We start from the raw sequence: 20,835 nt of genomic DNA, 5'->3' as shown, positions 1-20,835 counted from the left end.
CCAGGGCAAAGCAATATGTTGACATAAATGGGCAAAGATGACCCATTTGAACCGAACAGAATATTGAAGGGGGTTGGGAGGCTCCTTTTGGACATTAAAGGGTCAAGTCATACTTAAATGCCATAGCCTGCTTGACAGGTCTCATGGGCCTTTTCATGTGACACTTTGGGCACACTACAAAGAGGCCTCCCTTGTCACAACCAAATGTTAGCAGACACTTGGGCAGGGCCCTTCTATTGTCTTACCAGGCAGTCAGGCCACACTCACAGTGGGACTTTCTTTGAAATTACAGTGTCACAGCCTGTTTGACAGTCCTACTCACTTTGCATATAACATTTGGGGCGGACTTAAAAGGAGGGAAATAGAATGCTAAAATACTTTGTGTGATCCAATGTCTGGTTGCTGAAAGCTCAGCTTTGATTTTACCAGACTTCTGTCTTTGAGTTTGTTGGGGGGGACAGGGATTGCCTAACACTTGATTTTAGTGGTAGATGTGGTAGGAGACCAGGCTTACTATAATACACTCCCCACACACCACCTCAGCCTTCAGGAGCCTGGGTTTATTGTGGTTGGAGACATGTCCATCTTGAAAATGCCCAAAGTAGGTAGGGTTAGTACTGGCAACCTTTACACTATTGGCTCGTGCGCCGCAGTGGTCATTGCCACCCACTAGCCTGTGCCAGGCATAAATGTGGCTGCTCCAGGCACCCACTGCACAACACCCCTGTGTCTGTGGACGATCAGAAAGGGAGTGAACCATCTGTTTGAGACCTGAGAAGGGCCTAGAAAACTGGACTTGCTTTCTCTCTCTCTTGTACCGAGGACAAAGAGGTTGTCTCCAAGGGTCACAAGGCTGACTTCTTGTTGAAGCTACAAAGACACAACACAATACAATAGGTCTTTTCCTGCAACTGTTCAGTTGTCCAGTGGCTAATGGACCTGAACTTGACCTTCCTGTTGGCATCTGCCCCCTTAGGTCTTGTGGGCCTTTAGAAGTGTACTCCTGTGGTGAATTGAGACTTAAAGGACTAAGATCAGAAGGTAAAATCTTTTACAAGAATTACCATGGTAAGTGTATCGAGCCCATGCTCTAGCACAGTTAGCATCATTAGTATTTTGCGCTTCTTAGCGCCATCTCTACTCAAAATGTTCAAAAGTAATATCTCCAGTTAACCTAATTGGATTTTTGCCATTTTGGTGTAATTTTGTTTTTTTACATTTTGTTATATTCTTCTAATTTATTTAGGGATTTTTATTGTTTTGCATTTCAACTCTGTTTTAATACTGTAGAAATGCTTACACATTGCCTCTAAGTTAAGTCTCTTTACTCTATGTCATAGCTACCAGGGTGTTGATCGCAGATTTATTTAGTGACTTTAGTGGTTCATCCTGAGAAGTTGTGTGATTATTATTAGGAGTTGGCCTAACGGCTAGGGCGCTCAACCTCGGACCTGGGGAACTGGGTTCGAGTCTCGGTAATGACGCTAAACATCCTGTGATTCCGGGCAAATCACTTAATCTCCCTGTGCATAACAAAAAAGGGGAGAGGAGTTGGCCTAATGGCTAGGGCGCTCGACCTCGGACCGGGGGAACTGGGTTCAAGTCTCGGTAATGACGCTAAACATCCTGTGTTTCTGGGCAAACCACTTAATCTCCCTGTGCCAAACAAAAAAATGAATGTGTGTCCTCATGTAATGTAACTGGTGCTATGGAAAGCGCTCTGATACCAGATTGGATTCGGGTCAAGTTCGCACTATATAAAAAACTCTGCATTACTTGATATGGGCATGTACCACCTCAACTCATCATTCAATTTCTAACACCTTGTGTTTGACTAATGTGGATTCAATAAAACATTAATACTACAATACTTCAGTAAAAGATCATTAAGATATATCATTGTTTGGAATCAAATGTACTGACTATTTTATACAAGAACTAGGCTTTCATTGGTTTCAGAGAAGAAGGGGGAGGAGGATGATAGGATGGTTTCTTAAATATTTCTTAAATACTGGGATTGCATTTGGGTGTGAGTCAAAGATTGATTTGTTAACTAGTATAAATAAATGAGTGATGAATGCTGATGATTTATGGGGCAAAATATCTTACACAGACCCCTAGTTCAGGGTATCACTCTTTCCTTTCAGTGTGGTGTTTGCAGAGGACATGACGAACTTAAAAGTTCAATCTAGATAATGATGTCATAATATATCTTAGCCAAGGCTGTTGACATCAAACAAAAGAACATTCTAGAATTCCTATTGTTCATGAATGTTAGTCATGCAGGACTAGGTAAGGGTAACTTGTTTTTTCTCCTCACCAGGTGGCCCCTAAACAATCTAGGGGCCTGGTGTTGGGATACAAATGTAATGATGAATTGCTTGATTCATGAGGCTTTACCGTGCATAGGTGAGATTAAGTATGGGAAAAGGCATATCTTCCGCATGCAAAACCTACAGCAAATGCTATTTTCTATGCCAGAAAGGTGCAGTGTGGAGAGGTTCCAGTTATATGTATGAAAGTTGCCGGACATTCGTGTAACTTACCTGGAGTTTTGTGAGGGAATGGCTGTGTTTAAAATGTCCTCAACAGTTGAGTACCCAAATATCTATATTTGCCTTTGTGAATTGAATCAGCGATATTTCAAAACCTAGCAGGTATGCTTAAGGGGCTACACTCAGGGACTGGGAAACAGCAGCAGATTGAAAAGCAACAACAATAATTAAGTAGAGAAAGTGCTACAAGGAAGAGAGGGCACAGACTTAATTTCTTTTGACTAGTCGGCCATATTGAAAGTGTGGATTCAAGCAAAATCCAATGGACAACTGGCATGAGACTGTAACATGAGTGACGGGTCATACAGCTAAAGATATATGCATGCAGAGAGGTTTATAGTAATGGCTTACCATTTATGAAATTCCATTTGAATAAACAAGTAAAGACAAGAAAGGTCTTCTCCATCTCCCTCATTGGCTCCTGAAATAGAACAGATAGGTTAGCTATTGGAAAAATATGGGCATAAAACAAAATTTGGATCACATAGAACATGGCAGTCAGATTAAGTCAATATGGAATGGAGTGCTAGGGCAGTTTTAGAAGAGGATATGTCGTCTTACTTCAAAGTTCAGAATAACAGCATTGGTTGAGTTATTGCCAGATCTGGTCTGTGAAACTTGTAATTTCTGTAAGGGCAACTTAAAGTTATTGCTGTATTGTGTCTTGCTTATGGGGTAGAAGAGCATGCATATGGCGTTTTCAATTTACGAAGACAGAAACTGGCACGATCACAAAGCGTATGACGATCCTGAACTCTATCACATGCACTAAGCCACACCGCCCTGATCACAAAATTGTATTTATTTTAGCTTTAGTTCATCTTCTCACCTTAAATGCTAGGGATGTTTTAATGTTAGATCTTCGTGCATGTACATGTTTGAGCCAGGTGCATCCTTCTAAGGTGTTCCAATGAAACAAGGCTTCAAGGATTTGCTTAAACTCCGTAGGCAAAACGCCCAATTCACAAAACCATTTTCAGCCATAAAACTACATTTCCTCAAATGGCTTAATTTATGACTGCCAGGAATTTATAGACTTCTCAACGAGAATACGTGCATTCACTACTGTGTGTAGATCGAGGCGTGAGTTGCCTTAAATGTTTGTGAACGCCCACAAACCTGTAAGTTCTAGTTCAAACATTTTCCCATGGCAATGGACAAAGATTTACTCAAGAAAAAATCTGGAATATCTTGCATTTCAGGGTGGAAAGGGAAATGAATCACCTTTAAACTTAAAGTGGGTGAATAGGGAATGTATTTTTCCCAGGAAAAAAGTGTTTTTTCCTGTGGAGAAATTAAAGAAATGACACAAATGTGCATTTGCCCACAGTGCACCATTTCCACACTTTTTTTAATTTAAAGTTGGCATGCAGGGAATTCTAATGCATGGAGTGGGGTCTGACACATGCTGCCATCCCTTCATTCGCAGACAATTAAAAGGAGTCACAAAAGGACTACTGCATCATACATATCAATGAGGCACCTTTTTTCAACGACTACCTGTAAACAGATATTTTGCGATGTGACTTATTAGTACATCAGCTGCCTAATAAAGTGAGGGTGGGGTTGTGTGAGATAGTGGTTTATTAGTTGAGGTGGATTGCTTTCTACTACAAGCTGTAAAGTCACTATCTTGTTAGATCCAGACAAAGGAGTAAGTAATTTAAACCGGAGCTCAAAATCTGGAAGTAGTGGCATAGATCAGGCAGACATAATGTATACAAAATATGCATAGTACAAACCCAGAAAAATTCAATATGTAAAATGACCCCAAAATGACAAAAATCCAAAACAGGGAACTGGAGATATGAATTTTTGAAGATTAAGTGAACCAAGAAAAGCAGAAAATGTAGGCAATGGTCACAGCAAACCAGGACCTAGATGCGATTTGAGGGCGAGTCAGATGCACCATGTAGATCGGCCCTGCTAGAGAGTGGAAGTAGGGAAGTTAAAAAAGTCACAATCTGAAAAGGGACTTTGTTGTTTTTCTGAGAAAAACTCTTCCCCGCATGGTACAAATCTGAAATTCAGTCCAACATTGTGGAACTGCCAGTCAGATTATTTTCGTGGTCAGAGCCCTTTAAGCTCTGGACTCTGGTGCAAAGGTTTTTTGAAAAAGTTCTCAAACATCTTTTGGTGTCTAAACAACTATAAGTGTATACTACAAATGGCCCCGAAGGCCTCAAGGGGAGGGCTTAGAGACCCTCAGGGTGTCAGGCAGAGGACAACCACAAAGTCCAGTTCAGGTCTAGTTGCCACTGGTCAGCTGGGATTCTTTACAGTAGTGTCCTCTTCAAATATGTTATGCTCCTGCAGCCACCTAGACAATCAGTCATATGATGCTTGGAGATCTTTCTGTCCTTCGGTTTCAAGTGGAAGAGGGAACCTCCTTAGGGCCTTCTCACAGGTTACAGATGTCAAGTACAGCAGGGTGAGTCCGCCTGACATCCTTTTGCAAGCCCTGCTGTGTTTTGAGGAAGTCTGCGTGAGGGTCCAGGTTTGTAGGATTCACCAGTCTGTGAGAGGAGACATTATAAAACACTTCTAGTTTCTTTCTAACCAATGTAGTACTTGTTATCATGTCCCGGCCTACCTATTTTTCCCGTAGTTCCTGTTTGCTTTACTGTAAGCAGGCCCAAATTGAAATGTGCCCGTTCACAGCCAAGATAGCAAAGTTCTTCGCCCTCAATAAACTTGGGCTCTGAGGCTGGGAGTGTGAGTGGTAATCCTAGTGACCTCCCACACCTAACACTAAAATCCACTTTGAAGTAGGCACTGTACCTGCAACAAACGCATGGACAGAAGTGTGGTAGAAAAAATGCATGGCCTTTCAGCAACCAGACATAGGATGCACAAGAATTATCCTGGCATCCTGTTCATCCAAATTTGTCAGACAGGATTGGACAGTGTGTGTCAACAGAATGTCCACAGACACCCACCCTGCATATTCTATTGAACTCAGAGGAGTCATATCAGCACATTCAGTTCACCGTATTATGTGCTCCTGAAAATAACCTCTTTTACATCTCTTCCCAGGCTGAGGACAGGATAAGAGGTGGCAGAAGCAACTTTCTAAAAATTGCATTTCCTTAATATTTATTTAAAATAAAAAAATTACCATTAAATTGGATTTTATCATTTGTTATATATTTATTGTTTTTCTAGCTGCTCCCATTCCCAAGATACAGTATTAGGTTTTTTAATCTATACTCTGGTTTTCTTCACAAAGCAGGTAGGACCACCAGACTGAAAATAGCTCTTAGGGCCTTGTCACTGTCAGGACAGATTAACATTACTTTTCTACTTGTCCTATTTTTAGGTCTAGCCTAGAGCGGCAGCACGCAGGCATGCTTTGCGAGGCATGCAGTTATCTAGTATGGAGTGGAAGCTCCGCCCACTCTCCGCCCATGTTTTTAATTGCCTCCTGTCATTGTCTTTCATAAATTCTGTCCTCTGATTGATTATGAGGCTTGTTAGTGCCACCTTATTATGCCATGTCGTCATTTGTATCCTTCCATGGTTACTAGCCCCTTACTTCGAGTGTTACACTGTAAGGTACGTGATATTTAATGCACTATTTTTCCCCCTTCCCTGTCCACACTCCCGCTGTCCGTGCCTTCTTGCCCCCCTGGCCCCCGCACTCCCGTTTGCAATGCAATAGCTCTCGCGTAAATGCGAGTCCTATTGCAGTGCAAATGCTTGTATTAGGAGGTATTATGTGGATAGTCATTTCTCTTAGAAATTACCATCTAAATAACATCTAACAACACTCTGTACTAGCAGCCGCCACTGTTTAACTGCCCTAATGGTTCGAGCCCCGAGGAACAGAAATGTACGTAAAAACAGGCCCGGCTCTAGGATTCTTTCACTGGGAGGGCCGTGAACAAGGATGGGTGGGCCATGAAGATAAACAGGCAGCAGATAAAAAGCAACAAAGTATTGCAGAGATCTGATATTTTAGGTACCGACAGGTGTCAAATTTAGGCGTTTTAACACCAGAACCACCAACCAACGAGGTACATATTTTGTTTTCCCTGCTGAGATTTTGGTTTAGTGGAAGGGGAGGGACGCTGCATGCAGATGGACTACAACATGCTCCGGGTCATGTGCAGCAGCAGAAACTTTACTGCTGCCACACATTCCCTTTGCAGTTTATATTTTTTTTAAAAACATCAATTTAGCAGCTTTGCAGAGCAATGGAGTTTAAAAATGTGATGCAGAAAGCCCTGTAACTACTTCACACACCCCTGCCTAATATCATAACGCACACATAAACATTATTTCCCCCCTTTCAATGCACATATTCACAAAAAAACACAATTCAAAACTGACTTATGGTTATAATAAACTCAGAAAACCACTAAAGCTCACCAGTTTTGGTAACCAACGCACACAACTCTGGCATTAACTCACACTGGCCGTTGTGCTCAAAATACCAGTTTCCTAATAGAACAGAAACAAAGGAAAGGGCAGCAACATGGTGAGTAGCACAAATTTTGTTATGCATTGTATGCTTTGGTAACCATGAGCAGCAAATGCGACTGGTTTTCTGCTTTTGAATCCGAACCATAACTCCGTTTTTAAACTCTGTTTTTTCAGTTATCCATTGATCATCACCATTGCTGATGGTTATATTAATAATGTATTAAAGAAATACAAACAAAACCTAAATATTATAATTCTCTTGGTGTCCACTGTTAGCTGGACTTTGAAGAAAACCGCTTGTTCAAGCTCAGTACTGAAAAAAGCAACATGCGATTTAAAAAAGACTTAACAGTTCACTTATGATATGGTCCTCTAGTACCATCTCTGGGTTCCAACAGAATTTACAAACTACTCGGCCTTTGGCATCATGATTTATGATGTCACCAGAATGTCTCGACGGGAGTATTTGACCATATTACATAGTTAGTTATCTGTTATATATTTCATATAAATAGCAGAATCATTTTTGCTAAACATTTGAATTTTTTTATTAAGTTAATTAAAAGTCGGCTACCACCCTGGGATGTAAATTTAGTTACACAAACTAAGTTTGGTGATACTTGATCACGGATTTTTAGAATTTATATGATGACAAATAACTTAAAAAAATATATGTTGTTGAGTTTTTTTATTTTTAATGTCCATTCAATCAATTGCTAACTTTTTGTGACAACATTACAAAAGAAAAATGTGGAGTCTTCTAAATGTACCTATTACAGTAATACCCAAATATGACTATAATGCAGGGAAAATGGCACAATAAACCACATAAACCGCTGTAAGCAGTTTCATCTACAAAATTTTAATACAGGGTAATTTTTAGGTAGTAGCTCTATGGTATATAACTACTCATTCCACTTGACTTGTTCTCTTCACTCAGCTACAAATTATTTGTTATAGGGTAGTTTGTAAGTTCTTGTAACTACTAATCATTTAGCTTGCAGTACTACTACACATAACTACCCACTCCGCTTGCTCTCCTCACTTAGCCAAGTCCATTATGTTCCTCCTACATTTCCCACATCCACATTTTGTTATTAATTCTTCCAAATTTCCACAGCTGAATCCTGGTGTAGTGCACTAGGTGGCACATTTTCATTTGAACCAAGTGGAAACTAGATCTTGCTGTTAACTCTAATGCTGATGCAAATGCGTCCTTCCATAACCCATTCTCTGTTGGGCCTGTGTCTTTCTTCAATCTGTTTTGAAGCCATGCATGTTTCTCTTTAGTTTGTTGGGCCATTTTAGCCTTGTGTAGCCTTCCCCCACTAGTGGTGACACTTCCAGCATTCCAATCTCTCCCTTAATGAAAGTAGTAACAGCATGCTTGGGCCGCTAGTACTGAGTCTTCAGGGTGTTTTAGATCATGTATTGGGTTTTGGAAATGTGTAAATGGTGCATAATGTGCACCAAGTGATAAAAGAGGCTTCATTCATTCAGGTAAACAATACAACTGTGGTCTGTACTAAACAAACATCAAAACATACATGCTCAGACTAGACAACACAATAATGTCCACTCCATAGCTCTGCTTGCCCATTCATTTAATATAAAAAATTAAACCGGAGTTGAGGGTACAACGGGTGTTCACAATGAAGCTTAAACCATGCCTTGAGGGCACTGAAATACGCCGGGTAAGGTGCTTTTGAAAGAAACCATAATAGTGCATCACACACACATACAGAGAAAATGAATCATACATGTGTAACTCAGTGTATAGAAAATGTTACATAAGACAAAAGGGGCCTACAAGGTGTAGGATTGATGTGTCATCCATACTGTAAAGCATTTTTTTTCAAGAGTGTTTGGTCTGGAGAAGCACAAACTCAGGATTCAGAGTGTAACAGTGTTTAGGGTTGGATTTACTAATAAGAATTTATTTCTATCCAATCAATCCATTTTTGGCAACATTAGGATAATGAAATACTGGGAAAAACATAGCTTTGTAACCTGTACCATGGAGTTTGCATCCAGCTTTTTTGATTGCAGTGCACAGCTAACTGTGCTAGATTACAGTTCTAACTTATGAACTGCACAGTAACAAAAGGATCTGTGTGACAAAAGCAGTACCCCACTGAGCTATGCACATAAAATACTGTACTGTGATCTGCATGGTACACATTCTTCTCAGCAGGCATATTGACACTCCGCGCTTCCTTAGATGAGTCAAAACTGCCATTAAACAAAACTCTGATCCCTCTCCAGATGGTACATTGGTCACCAGAGTTATCTTGACCCTTTTATTGTTGCCTGAAAACTGCTGGATACACAAGCAACTCTGCAGCGGGTGCTTTTAAAACTATCGCACTGCTACAAAAATGGCCCCTGGTAACAAAACCAGCCCACCCACCATTCCAGCCTCTGAGGGAAATGTCCGATGCCCGGCGCTGTCAGTCTGGTCTTGTTTACGATCATCTTTCTCTTCACTTTTGATTCCTATCCTTCCCTCTACAGTGCTTAATTTGAGCACATGGTTACTGGGGGTCGGGGGTGGGGGGGCATCTGCACTTATTTTTGGGGACCGCACTTATTTTTTGCATCAGATATTTTAAGGAGCTCAGGAGAGGGAAAATCCAGAGTTCAGAAAGACAGAAGTAGAGAAAGATGGAGAAAAAAACACAAAGGTAGAAATCAGGATCCTACAAGAGTTAGATGAAAGGGCAGGGAGTGTCTGGTAACGGAATAAAATGGCATGAGGTGTTTTAAGACTACCTCCTTGATATTAGTGGCAAAGTATTTTAATGCTACTGGCTGTGGGCTTTTAAGCATGATTCCAGCATGGCACTCATTCTTTTACAGATTAAGTACAGTCCCTCTCTATACCAATCTCATGTACCCTTCTTTCCACTCAGTCGTTCCTGACTTCATCTTTTCCTTGGTTTTTTCCCCTCTCTCTTGTCTAAATTTCTCACTCCCTCTGTGTGCTTATCCAGAATTATTTTTCTCCTCTATGCTCTTTTTCTCTCTTCTCTCCCTCAATTCCTTCTCCCTCTTTCCTCTCCACCACACTGTCTCTACTCCCCACTCTGTCTCTCATTTCCTTTTACCTAGCCCTCTTTTGCTCATCTCTCCTCTGCTTTCACCTCTCCTTTTGCTCCAAGATATAAAGTAATTTAGTTCTTTAATGCAACACTGTCAAAAATGATAGCATTTTACCCGTTTCTTTTTATATTTTTCTTTAAATGTAAAGTTATTTCAGTTTTTAGTGATTTTTAATGAAGTTTCATCATTCTTGAGTTGTGACCAGCACCCTCCCCATTCCAGAGGTGGAAGGAATTTCACTAGAATTAGAAACTCAACCTCTACCTGGTATGTCAATATGCTGTGTTTCCTCGGCCAACCCAGAATCTGTGGCTTGCTCAGACACACTCACCTAAGCTGCAACACTCTTTCAGGTTGTGAGCCAGAAGGAAAGTCGGCCTAGGTATGTAGGCCTGCTTTTCCACTTCCGAATGGCCTTGGGTGGGCCAGGATCTTTCTTGGGTGGCTCTGGCCCACCCTCTAGAACCTGGCATGCGCACAAATATTAAGTGGCACCCCTCATTCTAGTGAAGTTGTTCGGCTCGAACTCTGGGGCGCAAAGCCAGCATGATGTTACATTAATTCGTGTCCGGGTGCTACCTGTAGGCAAGCAAAGACAGAGGATCAATAGGAGCTGCGTGGAGCAGCTGGGACCTCGAATGCGGAGATGCTCATGACTTAAAGCTACAGCGACCCCATAGGGTGATGCTGCTGAGGCGAGGATGGCTTCAGATGAAGCCTGCTTCAGACGCACCCTGAGGTGCCTCGGCCGGGACCGAGAGTACCCGCTGTGTCCATCGTCACGTATTCTGAGTGAGGTAGGTAGGTGGCGTGTGCGCCACTTCCCAGTCTGCGGGAACGCTGCCAGGAGGGAGGACCACAATTAGCCTGGTTTTGCCCTCATTTGTCTCGGAGGATGCTCACAGCCCCTCACGCAGACTTCGTCTTGCTTGTTAATGTTTGCACATCGACAGCTGACAGAATCTTCTCAGAGATGCTCACTTGCACTCAGGATTCAGTCACTGGGATGCGGTGCGTCGAGTGTAATGCCAGACAGCTCGTGGGGTTAAAGCGCCTGCTACAGAAATCTGTGGGCAACCTGCAGGGAACAAGTATATTTGTCATCGAGTGACGGAATTGCCATGCATTAAAGAAGTAACATTATCTTTTTTTTTTTAGCTTTATATAGCGCAAACTAGAAGGTATCAGAGCGCTTTTTGTTACGTATGGGGAGGGTCACCAATTTGCCCAGAAACATAGGTGTTTTGAGCGTCCCTGCCAAGACTCGAACCAGGTTCCGCTGCTTTGGGGTGGGACTCCTCTAGCGGCTAGCCAGGAATGTAGAGAGGAAGAAAGCTACCTCACAGTTTCTAGAATGCGTGCGGGAAGGAGAGCGCCAAGAAGCTGTACCCCTAGTGCTTCTGTATACGTGACTGCATTCAAGAATCAGACAAGAGGCGCTGCATTTCCGGCCTCTTCCTCGGGTCATCCTAATGTTCAGTCTCATCAGGGCGCTCTCAGCAATCCCAGATTTGCAGCGCGCATCCTTCTTGGTAAGGCTTGAACGACTGCCCTGCAGAGAGCTGTAACTAAAGACCGCTCTGCCTGACCCCATGACCTGTAGTAAAAATAAATCTGCAGAACTGGATCCTGGCGCAGTGGTCTTTCAGGAGCTGCTCTTTCCCATAGCTGTTGACAGGACGGTACCACGCCTCGTAACTACCTTTGATTTAGTTGTAATAGCTATGTTTAGAGGGGCTCTGACATGTAATCCTCACTTTGCACAACTACTTCACAGAGCAGGGGTTTGCCACCAACTGGAAACCAGAAGACGTCCGATTGACTTTCCCTTGCCTGTTATATAAGACAAATATAAATCTTTGCTTTTCCAATCAGTTCCCAGAACACCAATGGGAATCTGAACGTTACACCAGATAGGGCCCAGCACTGATCACAAATACATGATTTGCACTATTAAGTATGGCAGAGGATGCGGCCTAACGACCAGAGCTGCCGACTTTGAAGGTGGGGAACCAGCTTCGAGCCTTGGTATTGTAAATGGCAATGCCTTTTAATATTATAAAAGTGATATAGCTCCAAATATCGCAATTGCGAGAGCTGTAGCATTGTAAATGCTTGTTAAAACAGGTCACACTGCAGGTTTTTCTCTGCAGCTGTCCAGCTACAACGGTATGCCTGAAGCCATGTTTTCCTTTGTCTCGCTAGTGAATAACGCAGTAAGTGCCGTTGTCCAAAGATGACATTTTAGCTTTCTATGCCATACATGTATTTTTTGTACCACATGATATGGCTTTACAAGAAAGTTAAATAGGCCAATTAAGGAGTAGCTCATTTCTGCATGCTTTAGAGGCCAGAACACATACACCAAGCACTAGACAGCAGGGCTCCAATGGACAGCATCTAAAAACCAGCAATACAATTTGGGGAAAAGGGGGGTGACCATACAAAAAGGGGCCATTTCTCGCAGGTCACAAACCAGTTATGCAAATACACCAACTGGTTTGTAACCCCACCGTAACACATTAAGACCTTAGGGGCATATTAACAAGGAACAGGGAAAATTAACGCTAAGGGCGATTAGCGTTAATTTTTTTAACGCCCGCTATCGCTGGATAATATCGCCTGGGTATCGCGTTATTAACAACGCTAACTGCCTAGGTGATAAAAAATCCAGCGATAGCGGCATTTTGGGAGGTTATTGCTGGTAATGCAGCGATAAAACTACAAGGATAGGGATATCCTTGTTGATAGCCCATGGTGGACTTAGACATGTAATCCACCTCCCATTGGATTACATGGCTAAGTCTGAAAATTAGCAGACGTAAAAAAGCAGCGTTAACCGTGGTTAGCGCTGCTTTTTTTGTCTCTAACAGGGTTAGCGTGAAGCTTGATAATAGGAGAAATGTCGCTTAGCGACATTTCTCCTATTATTTTGCTCTGGAACGCCCACTTTGCATCTCATTAGAGATGCAAAGGGAAGCGTAGTGAAAAAGGGTGCTAACATGCGATTTTGCATGTTAGCACCCTGTTGTTGATAGGGCGATATTTTTATCTCCGCTTCTTTGGATTTTAAAGCCAAAAAAGCGGAGATAAAGTCCTTGTTAATATGCCCCCTAGTTTTTTACTTGCCTTCTTCACTTTAGCGTGAATTGTGTATTATACTATTTCCTCTATTACCCCAAACCTTCACATCTGCATTTATGATCCCCAAAGAAAAAGCATTTTACAAACTAGGGACCCTGAGTACCAAAGAGTGTAATGAAAAGACTAAAAGTATAATAAAAGTACTGACAAACATGTGAATGGGCTATGCCATTTCTATTAAAGCTTTTCGATTTCCTTACAAAAAATGCACTTGAGATGAAAGTCCCTGCTATTTTATCACATGGAGATCAATGCTAAGGTGTTGAAGGTGTCTTGACTCTGGAACAGGTAGATTATCGAATATGGAAAGCATTACTGAGACTGACACCTCCTACTCCTAATGAAGTACTGAGGGTGTAAGAGTAAGAAAAGGAATCTAAAAAAATATTTAGCACATGAATGCATCACTGGCATGTTTTATTTCATCAGTTCTTATATGTTTATTTAATTATTTATTGCAGCATCAAAACATTTCAACAAGAAATGCTGTAGGTAGCAACAGCCACATGGTACATAAGCATTTACCATTTAGGATGACAACACACAGAAGAGCATACAGAGTTGTTGGGTGGTGGATGTTTAACATAGGCAGGGCAACAAGCACAAATGCCCAATAGGCAGAAAAGTGGGTGCATTCCCATCAAAATATTCAGAGCAAACTTTTATTATTGACTATTGCTAGCATTGTGACCATTCAGCTATAGAGATAAGACGTAGAATCTCTTGGGCAACTAGACCTGCAATAGCCATTCAATCAAAATTAGCATTTAAAAAATGTATGTGCATGTGGCTTAAACAAGGACCTAGATTTGCGTCAGAAAAACCACAGAGTAAAAGCAATGCTTCAAACTGTAAGCCAAACCATCACTTCAAGCAACACTTCAAACACTAACACAGTGAAGAAACCACAAAAACACTTCACACCAGTTAATAAAAATAGCTTATATTTTTATGAACAAAACAATACCAAAAAGACAATAAGTATGAGCGGAGTTATGAATTTTTTAAAGATTAAAATAAATTGTAGAGCTTAAAAGCATTAGCACCAACCGGGGCTATCTGGTCACGCTACACAGAGGTAAAGTCAAAAGTTCACGCCGACTGCGATGGAGTGCGGGTTGGATACAGGGACCAGCCTCGGCCCGCAGAAAAGTACCTTAGATGCATTGTCGGCAGAGTCTAGATGCTGGAAGCAGAAAGGCAATCTGTCACTGTCAGCCGCAGTATTGAAGGCGATACATTGTCACCAAGCCATGCAAAGTCGGAAACTGGAGACGATGCACCACGCAGTTAACGATGCAATGTCCACGATCCTCACAGCAGTGGTGATGCCAGTTCTGATCGGTGCAACGTCGTAGATGTGTGGATTCTGGTAGAAGCAGCACTTTTTACCCACTTTCAAGTGATCAGGACTGGGCTGGCACCACTTGGCAGGGCAAGACTTGCAGCAAGCAAAGTCTAGGTGCTGTTGGAGGATGAGTTTAAGTCTTTGATGTCCCTGAGACTTAGAACCGGGCAAGCAAGCATGCCCATGCAGTCACTCTGGGTTTAAGTGAGATGTGTATAGTCCACCACAGTCAGGGTAGAGGACAGCAGGCAGCAGGGCACCACAACACAGCAGAGAGCAGTTCTTCCAAAGCAGTAGTTCAACAGAGTGGCAGTTCTTGTAGCAGCACCGCAGTCCATCCTTCTTGCAGAGTTCTTTACAGGTTCAGTTGTGTGCTGAAATGGTATGGTCATAAGTCCAGTTTTTATACCCAGTATTGCCTTTCAAGTTGGGGTTACTTCAAAGAAGGGCTTTGTAGTACACAAAGGTCCTCACTCCCAGCTCTGGCTCCAGATTCATCCTGGGGCGTATAAAGCTCTCTGTGTGGGGACAGGGTGCAGCCTATTATGGTGCAAGTGTCAGCTTCTCCGTCCAATCCTGCCCAGGATGACCCATCAGGATGTGGATGACCACTCAGTTACACTTAACCTCCCTTTGTGTGTGGCTCTCTAGCGGGAATGCCCAAAGTCCAGCTGTCACCCACCCCTGACGTGTATTGGAGATAGGCTGCATGCACACAGTGCTAAGAGCAAAAAATGGCATCTTTCTAAAAGAGGCAGTGGCATTTTTAAAAGGGTAATGATAAATTCGACTTTCCCATAAAGAGGTTTTATCAGTACCATTCCAATGATATAAAAAAAAGACAAATCTACTCCTTCTAAATCAGGAATTACAGCTTGAAAGTGTAATACGGAATTCCCAATGTTAACCTATACGAGGGTCAGCCCTTACAGCAGTGGACAAACACATCTGGGTGTTTTTCACTACCAGGACATGCAATACTTAACAGTATATGTCCTATCTTTGATTACACAGCACCCTGCCTATGGGCTACCTAAGCCCCTCCTTAGGGGTGACTTATATGTAATAAAGGGGGAGTTTAAGACTTGGCAAGGGGTTTTAAAAGCCAGGTCAACATGGCAGTGTAAACTGCACTCATAGACTCTGCAGTGGCAGGCCTGAGAAAAGTTCAAAGTGTTCTTGTGTGCATGGCACAATCAGTGCTTCAGACTCACTAGTAACAATTAATTTACAGGCCCTGGGCACATGTAGTGCACTCTAGAAGAGACATATAGGTAAATTAAATATGCCAATTCTAGAAAAGTCAATCTAACCATGTTTAGGGGAGAGAGGAATTGCACTTAAGCACTGGTTGGCAGTGGTAAAGTTCTCAGAGTCCTAAGGCCAACAAAAGGAATTCAGCAAAATTGGAGACAAGGAGGTAAAATGTTTAAAGGAAGACCACCATAAGGCTGACAGGTCTAACACTTACCTTCACCAGAAACACATTAGTGCTCAGTTCTACACTTGAACAAGTTCCCATCATGTCAGTTAAAGGGAATGGGCAAATATTTCTTACAAAGAATAGATCTGTAATATTAGTAACAATAGGCCACAGGATCCAATTCACATAATTTAATTTGCCTTATGCCAGCCAACCTCTGTAGGACTTCTATGAATCTCCAATGTATTAGATATCGTGTAAGCAATATTGATGAGGGTGTCATATTACTAAATCATGAGCTGCAGGATGAGATAAGCTTTAAGATAACATATTTTTTGTTTTCTTGAAGTATCGCAGGATTTGTAAATGCATTGTTTTATGTATTTTAAAAATGTATATGGTTTTTAAAAAGCAAATAAATAAAGTTAAACCTAAACAGCCCTCTGCTATAATATCCTGTTCCCTATATAGGACATTAACGTTCCTAGTCTGCTTCACTAGCCATATGCCCTTACAGAAAGGTATGCTTTCTGAGATTGCACAATTGTGATATTAACAGCAATGCCATATAGACTATTATTTGTTTGCAGTTTATATTGCGCAAACTCGAGCCAAAAGTATTGGAGTGCATTATAATTACATTACACAGGGTCACATTTCTTTTTTGTTTAGGCACAAGGGAGATTAAGCGATTTGTCCAGAATGACTGGATATTGAGCCTTGAACCTGGTTCCCCAGTTCCAAAGTCGGCAGCTGTTGCTGTAATGCCACATCCTCTCCCCATGCAACATTATATAAGGAGTATTACAATAAAGCCATGTTTCTGCGGCATGCATTCCCTATCAAATCTAAGTAGGAGTTATCTCTGAGCCCAACCTTGTTTAACACATACATGGCTCAGTTGGACCATCTTATTAGATCATGCAGATTGAACCTTAAGATAAGCGGATGATAACCAAAACAGTGATAAAAATGAAGGGTGATTCCTTCCTCATTCAGATTAAATGTTCCGCACAGATTGCAAAACTGTTAGCGTCTTGCTTCTTAAAATTGTGTGCACTGAGGGAAATTCTCACTCTATTGCCAGCAGTTCGGAAATTCACAATGATCAAGACAATTATGGGGTTTCTCCTTGAATATTGTAAGGCATTATATTTGGCACTCTGCAAAAACACTCTGACCAAACATCATTCTAAACATGGCGGTAATAGAAATAATGAATTAACCACAAGTCTCTGTCTCTCACCAACTTTCACAATTACATTGTTTGTCATTGATGAGGCGAATCAAGTTTATGGCACAGAGGGCCAGATTTACAAAGAAGTCACACAAAGCAGCACACCAAGCACAAGTTACCTGGACAGAGCAGAACAGTGCCATAACTACCAAGATGTGGCACTGTTCTGCTACTTTCCTGTGGTGGGTTACTTTTACCTGCTGTCTGCCAACACAAACATCCTTGTATCATAGTAGCCTACATGCAGAGGAAACAAATGAGGAGAAATAAAAATATTTCGTCTCGTTATACCCGTCTCAGGGAAAGGCAGGATTCTGGCTCAAATCCATGTCTACAAATCTTTGTAGATATGGATTTACGTCAAAAAACTTGGGTGGATCCATGGAAATGCTTATGCACCAACCCTAGCACACCCACTTGAAGGAAAGTAATACAAGGAAGCGGGTGCGTGCGCGTTGCATCACTTTTGATTACAAACCAACGCAAATTACCATTTGTGTTGGTGTTTAAATACCAACCTTGGTTTTGCATCGGGTCTGCATTACTGAAGGAAGGCAAACTCAATGCAAAATCTTTGCAAATCTGGGCCTCTGCATCTGCCATTAAGCCAAGTATGGACAGCTTCAGTTTTCATTAAAGATCGGATCCCTCTTCATGCACCTACATGGAATCTGCGTTCAGCCACAGCCTCAACACTAACTCCTTCAAAGATCCATAGATAACAAGCACTGGCAAAGTAAATAGGTCTTGACTATGAGACCTATTGACTTTGTTAATGTTTTTAGTCATGTTGAACAGCATTGCGTTTGCTGTGCACCAGAGTGAAAAAAAGACCTAACGATGAGACTGTTGTGTCATTTTGTAGGCAAACGCATGAATTCATCACACTTGGACACACTTACAAAGGGTACTGTTTTATCTTTTTATTTACAGATCTGAGATGGATTAGTAAATTTGAAAAAGTAGCACAAAAGGTATCTTTTAAAATGGAGCTTGAAGCACTTAAAATAATTCATGATCTGGTTGCAGAAAGGGGCTGGGGTAAAGCAACACAGCAGGAGGAGGGAAGCAAGATGTAGGAGAGAACACGGATAAAGGAGAGCAATGTGGAGTGTGGGGGGCACAAGTACACATTGAAAGAGAGCAACAGGATGTGTGGGGGACAGAACTAAAAGGGCGAGAGAGCAACACAAATGTGGGTGGTGGCACATGGGAAAGAGAGTGGGGGATAAAAGCACATGAGGTATACAGCTGGAACTCGACTCTTATAGAATGCTTTAACAAAAAGAAAAAAGTAGTTCCCTAAAAGCGAGCAGACGATGCACAGAACCAGCCAATAAATTATATGACTAAAGAGGCTTTGCTTTTTGGCAGAGACAAACACAAGACTCACAAACAAATATCTAACAAGAAGCAAGCAGATTAGAGGGACAGGACATAATAGTAAGTAATGAGTGGGCTCCAACATTTGCTGCCTAGAAGTCTCGACCTAAAAATAACCTTTTCAAGTGGGTATCAAAACACACAGGAAGAGTAGATATAGCCAGAATTTAGTTCAAGAAGTGCAAAAATTAGGAAGCTAAGGTTAGATAAAAATAAAAAATAAAACATCTCTGGCCAAGTTAGAATTTATGTTGATCAGCACCAAACAGGCACTCGCTGTATTAATAAAACATGGACAGGTTTGTATGTCATGTGACTGTCCCCTTAGTGGTTCTTGCAGATGATGATAGTGTGCTATTTTAATTTCCTACAGGGTAAATCTACAGAAGCCATACCGGCCAAACTCGCATCATGAGTTCAGTATATTTTTTCATTTGCAGATTATCATTGATATGCTTTCTGACATTTTTCCATTCTATTTTCATCTGCAGGGGACAATAGGCCCAAATAAATACTTCTTATGTGTGTGTGTCTGTGTCTGTGTGTGTGTGTTTGTTTGTATGTGTGTCTGTGTATACATGTATATATATACATATATATTACAGTTTATATTCATTACATTCTACTATATACATAGTTCCATTAACTAAAATATAGAAATTAAGAAAATACATGTCAATTGACAAAGCACTTGCTACAACCTCTCATAAGCAATATGGCAATTGTTGAATAAAGCACTCCTTTAAAAAAATAGAGAGCTATTAATAGAGTATGCATTTATTGGCCTAGTGAATCCAGTAAACATATTATTTTGAACTTGTATTCTTGTGACTATAACTACAGATTATGGTCCAGGCTGCATATCTTTGTCAGAAAAATGACATCCTAAAGCAATAATAAATGGGAAACAGCCTTTGCTATGCATGCTTTTATCAAACAAATGCCTTTACTATGCAGATGCCTTTATCACTGAAAAAAACATAGGTTTCAGAGACATTACAGTTAGAAATTAGCATTTAAAAAACCTTAGAAATTCACTGACAAAAACACAGGTTTCAGGGACGTTATAATTAGTTGGACATTTCACTCATTAAAAACCAGAGAAATTTGTCCATTATAGTTAGTTCAGCTAACTATAACTCACGCCCCCGCAATGCACTGCTGGTGACGTCACATATTACATCATTCATGACATGGTCAGTGACATCACTGATGACATCTCAAATGACATCACTGATGACATTATCCAGTGACTGTGTGTTTCTGTAAAGTTTAAATATGTTTTATATATATATATATATATATATATATATATATATATATATATATATTCACTTGAAAAACCATAGGTTTCACACACGTTATAGTTAGGAATTAGCATTTAAAAACCTTGCAAATTCACTGAAAAAACCATAGGTTTCACACATGTTATAGTTAGCTGGACATTTCACTCGTAAAAAACCATTGAAATTCCCCCGTTATAGTTAGTAAAGCTAAATAAAACTCGCGCGACCGCAATCCACAGCTGATGACGTCACATATTACAACACTGTATTCACTAAGATACTGTTAATAAGTCAGTTATACAATTCATTTTACAAAAAAAACCATCCATTTAGACACTTATTTACCCATTTATTCTTCCATTAACCTTTAGATATACATATATCAAAAATATTTATTTTTCAGAAAGACACATATTCACTGGATGATGTCATCAGTGATGTCATCAGTGATGTCATTTGAGATGTCATCAGTGATGTCATGAGTGATGTCACTGACCATGTCATGAGTGATGTAATATGTGACATCATCAGCAGTGGATTGCGGTTGCGCGAGTTATATTTAGCTGAACTAACTATAACGGGGGAATTTCAATGGTTTTTTACGAGTGAAATGTCCAGCTAACTATAACATGTGTAAAACCTATGTTTTTTTCAGTGAATTTGCAAGGTTTTTTAAATGCTAATTTCTAACTATAACGTGTGTGAAACCTATGGTTTTTTTAGTGAATTTGTAAGGTTTTTAAAATGCTAATTTATGTATGTATTATTATATTTTTTATATATTTATTTCACAATAAACTACCTATGTATATAGTTATAGATTGACTGTATCCTGTAATATGGAATGGCTCATTTAAAATGTATTTTTTTTTTAAGGGTTTTTCACCGTGCGCGCACCGTGCGTGCACCGTGCGTGCACCCCGCGATTTTTT

General features: G+C 40.9%; 1 protein-coding gene across 9 annotated transcripts in view; it reads right to left on the bottom strand.

Moving 5' to 3' along the window:
* Positions 1 to 20,835, bottom strand: part of CD274 (CD274 molecule) — a 326,061-nt gene that overhangs the window by 173,177 nt on the left and 132,049 nt on the right. For all 9 annotated transcript variants that reach the window (XR_014970809.1, XR_014970808.1, XR_014970813.1 and 6 more), the window contains one exon: positions 2,907 to 2,976. Coding sequence is in view for 6 of the 9 variants with exons in the window: in XM_085635085.1 (XP_085491211.1) it covers positions 2,907 to 2,970 (64 nt within the window). In the remaining 3 variants the exon portion in view is untranslated. The remainder of the gene's footprint in view (positions 1 to 2,906; positions 2,977 to 20,835) is intronic.

The sequence above is a fragment of the Triturus cristatus genome, chromosome 2_1 (genome assembly GCF_964204655.1).
Source record: "Triturus cristatus chromosome 2_1, aTriCri1.1, whole genome shotgun sequence".
Lineage (NCBI taxonomy): Eukaryota > Metazoa > Chordata > Amphibia > Caudata > Salamandridae > Triturus > Triturus cristatus.
The sequence above is the reverse complement of the archived record's forward strand: the minus strand, read 5'-3'. Positions and strand labels throughout refer to the sequence as shown.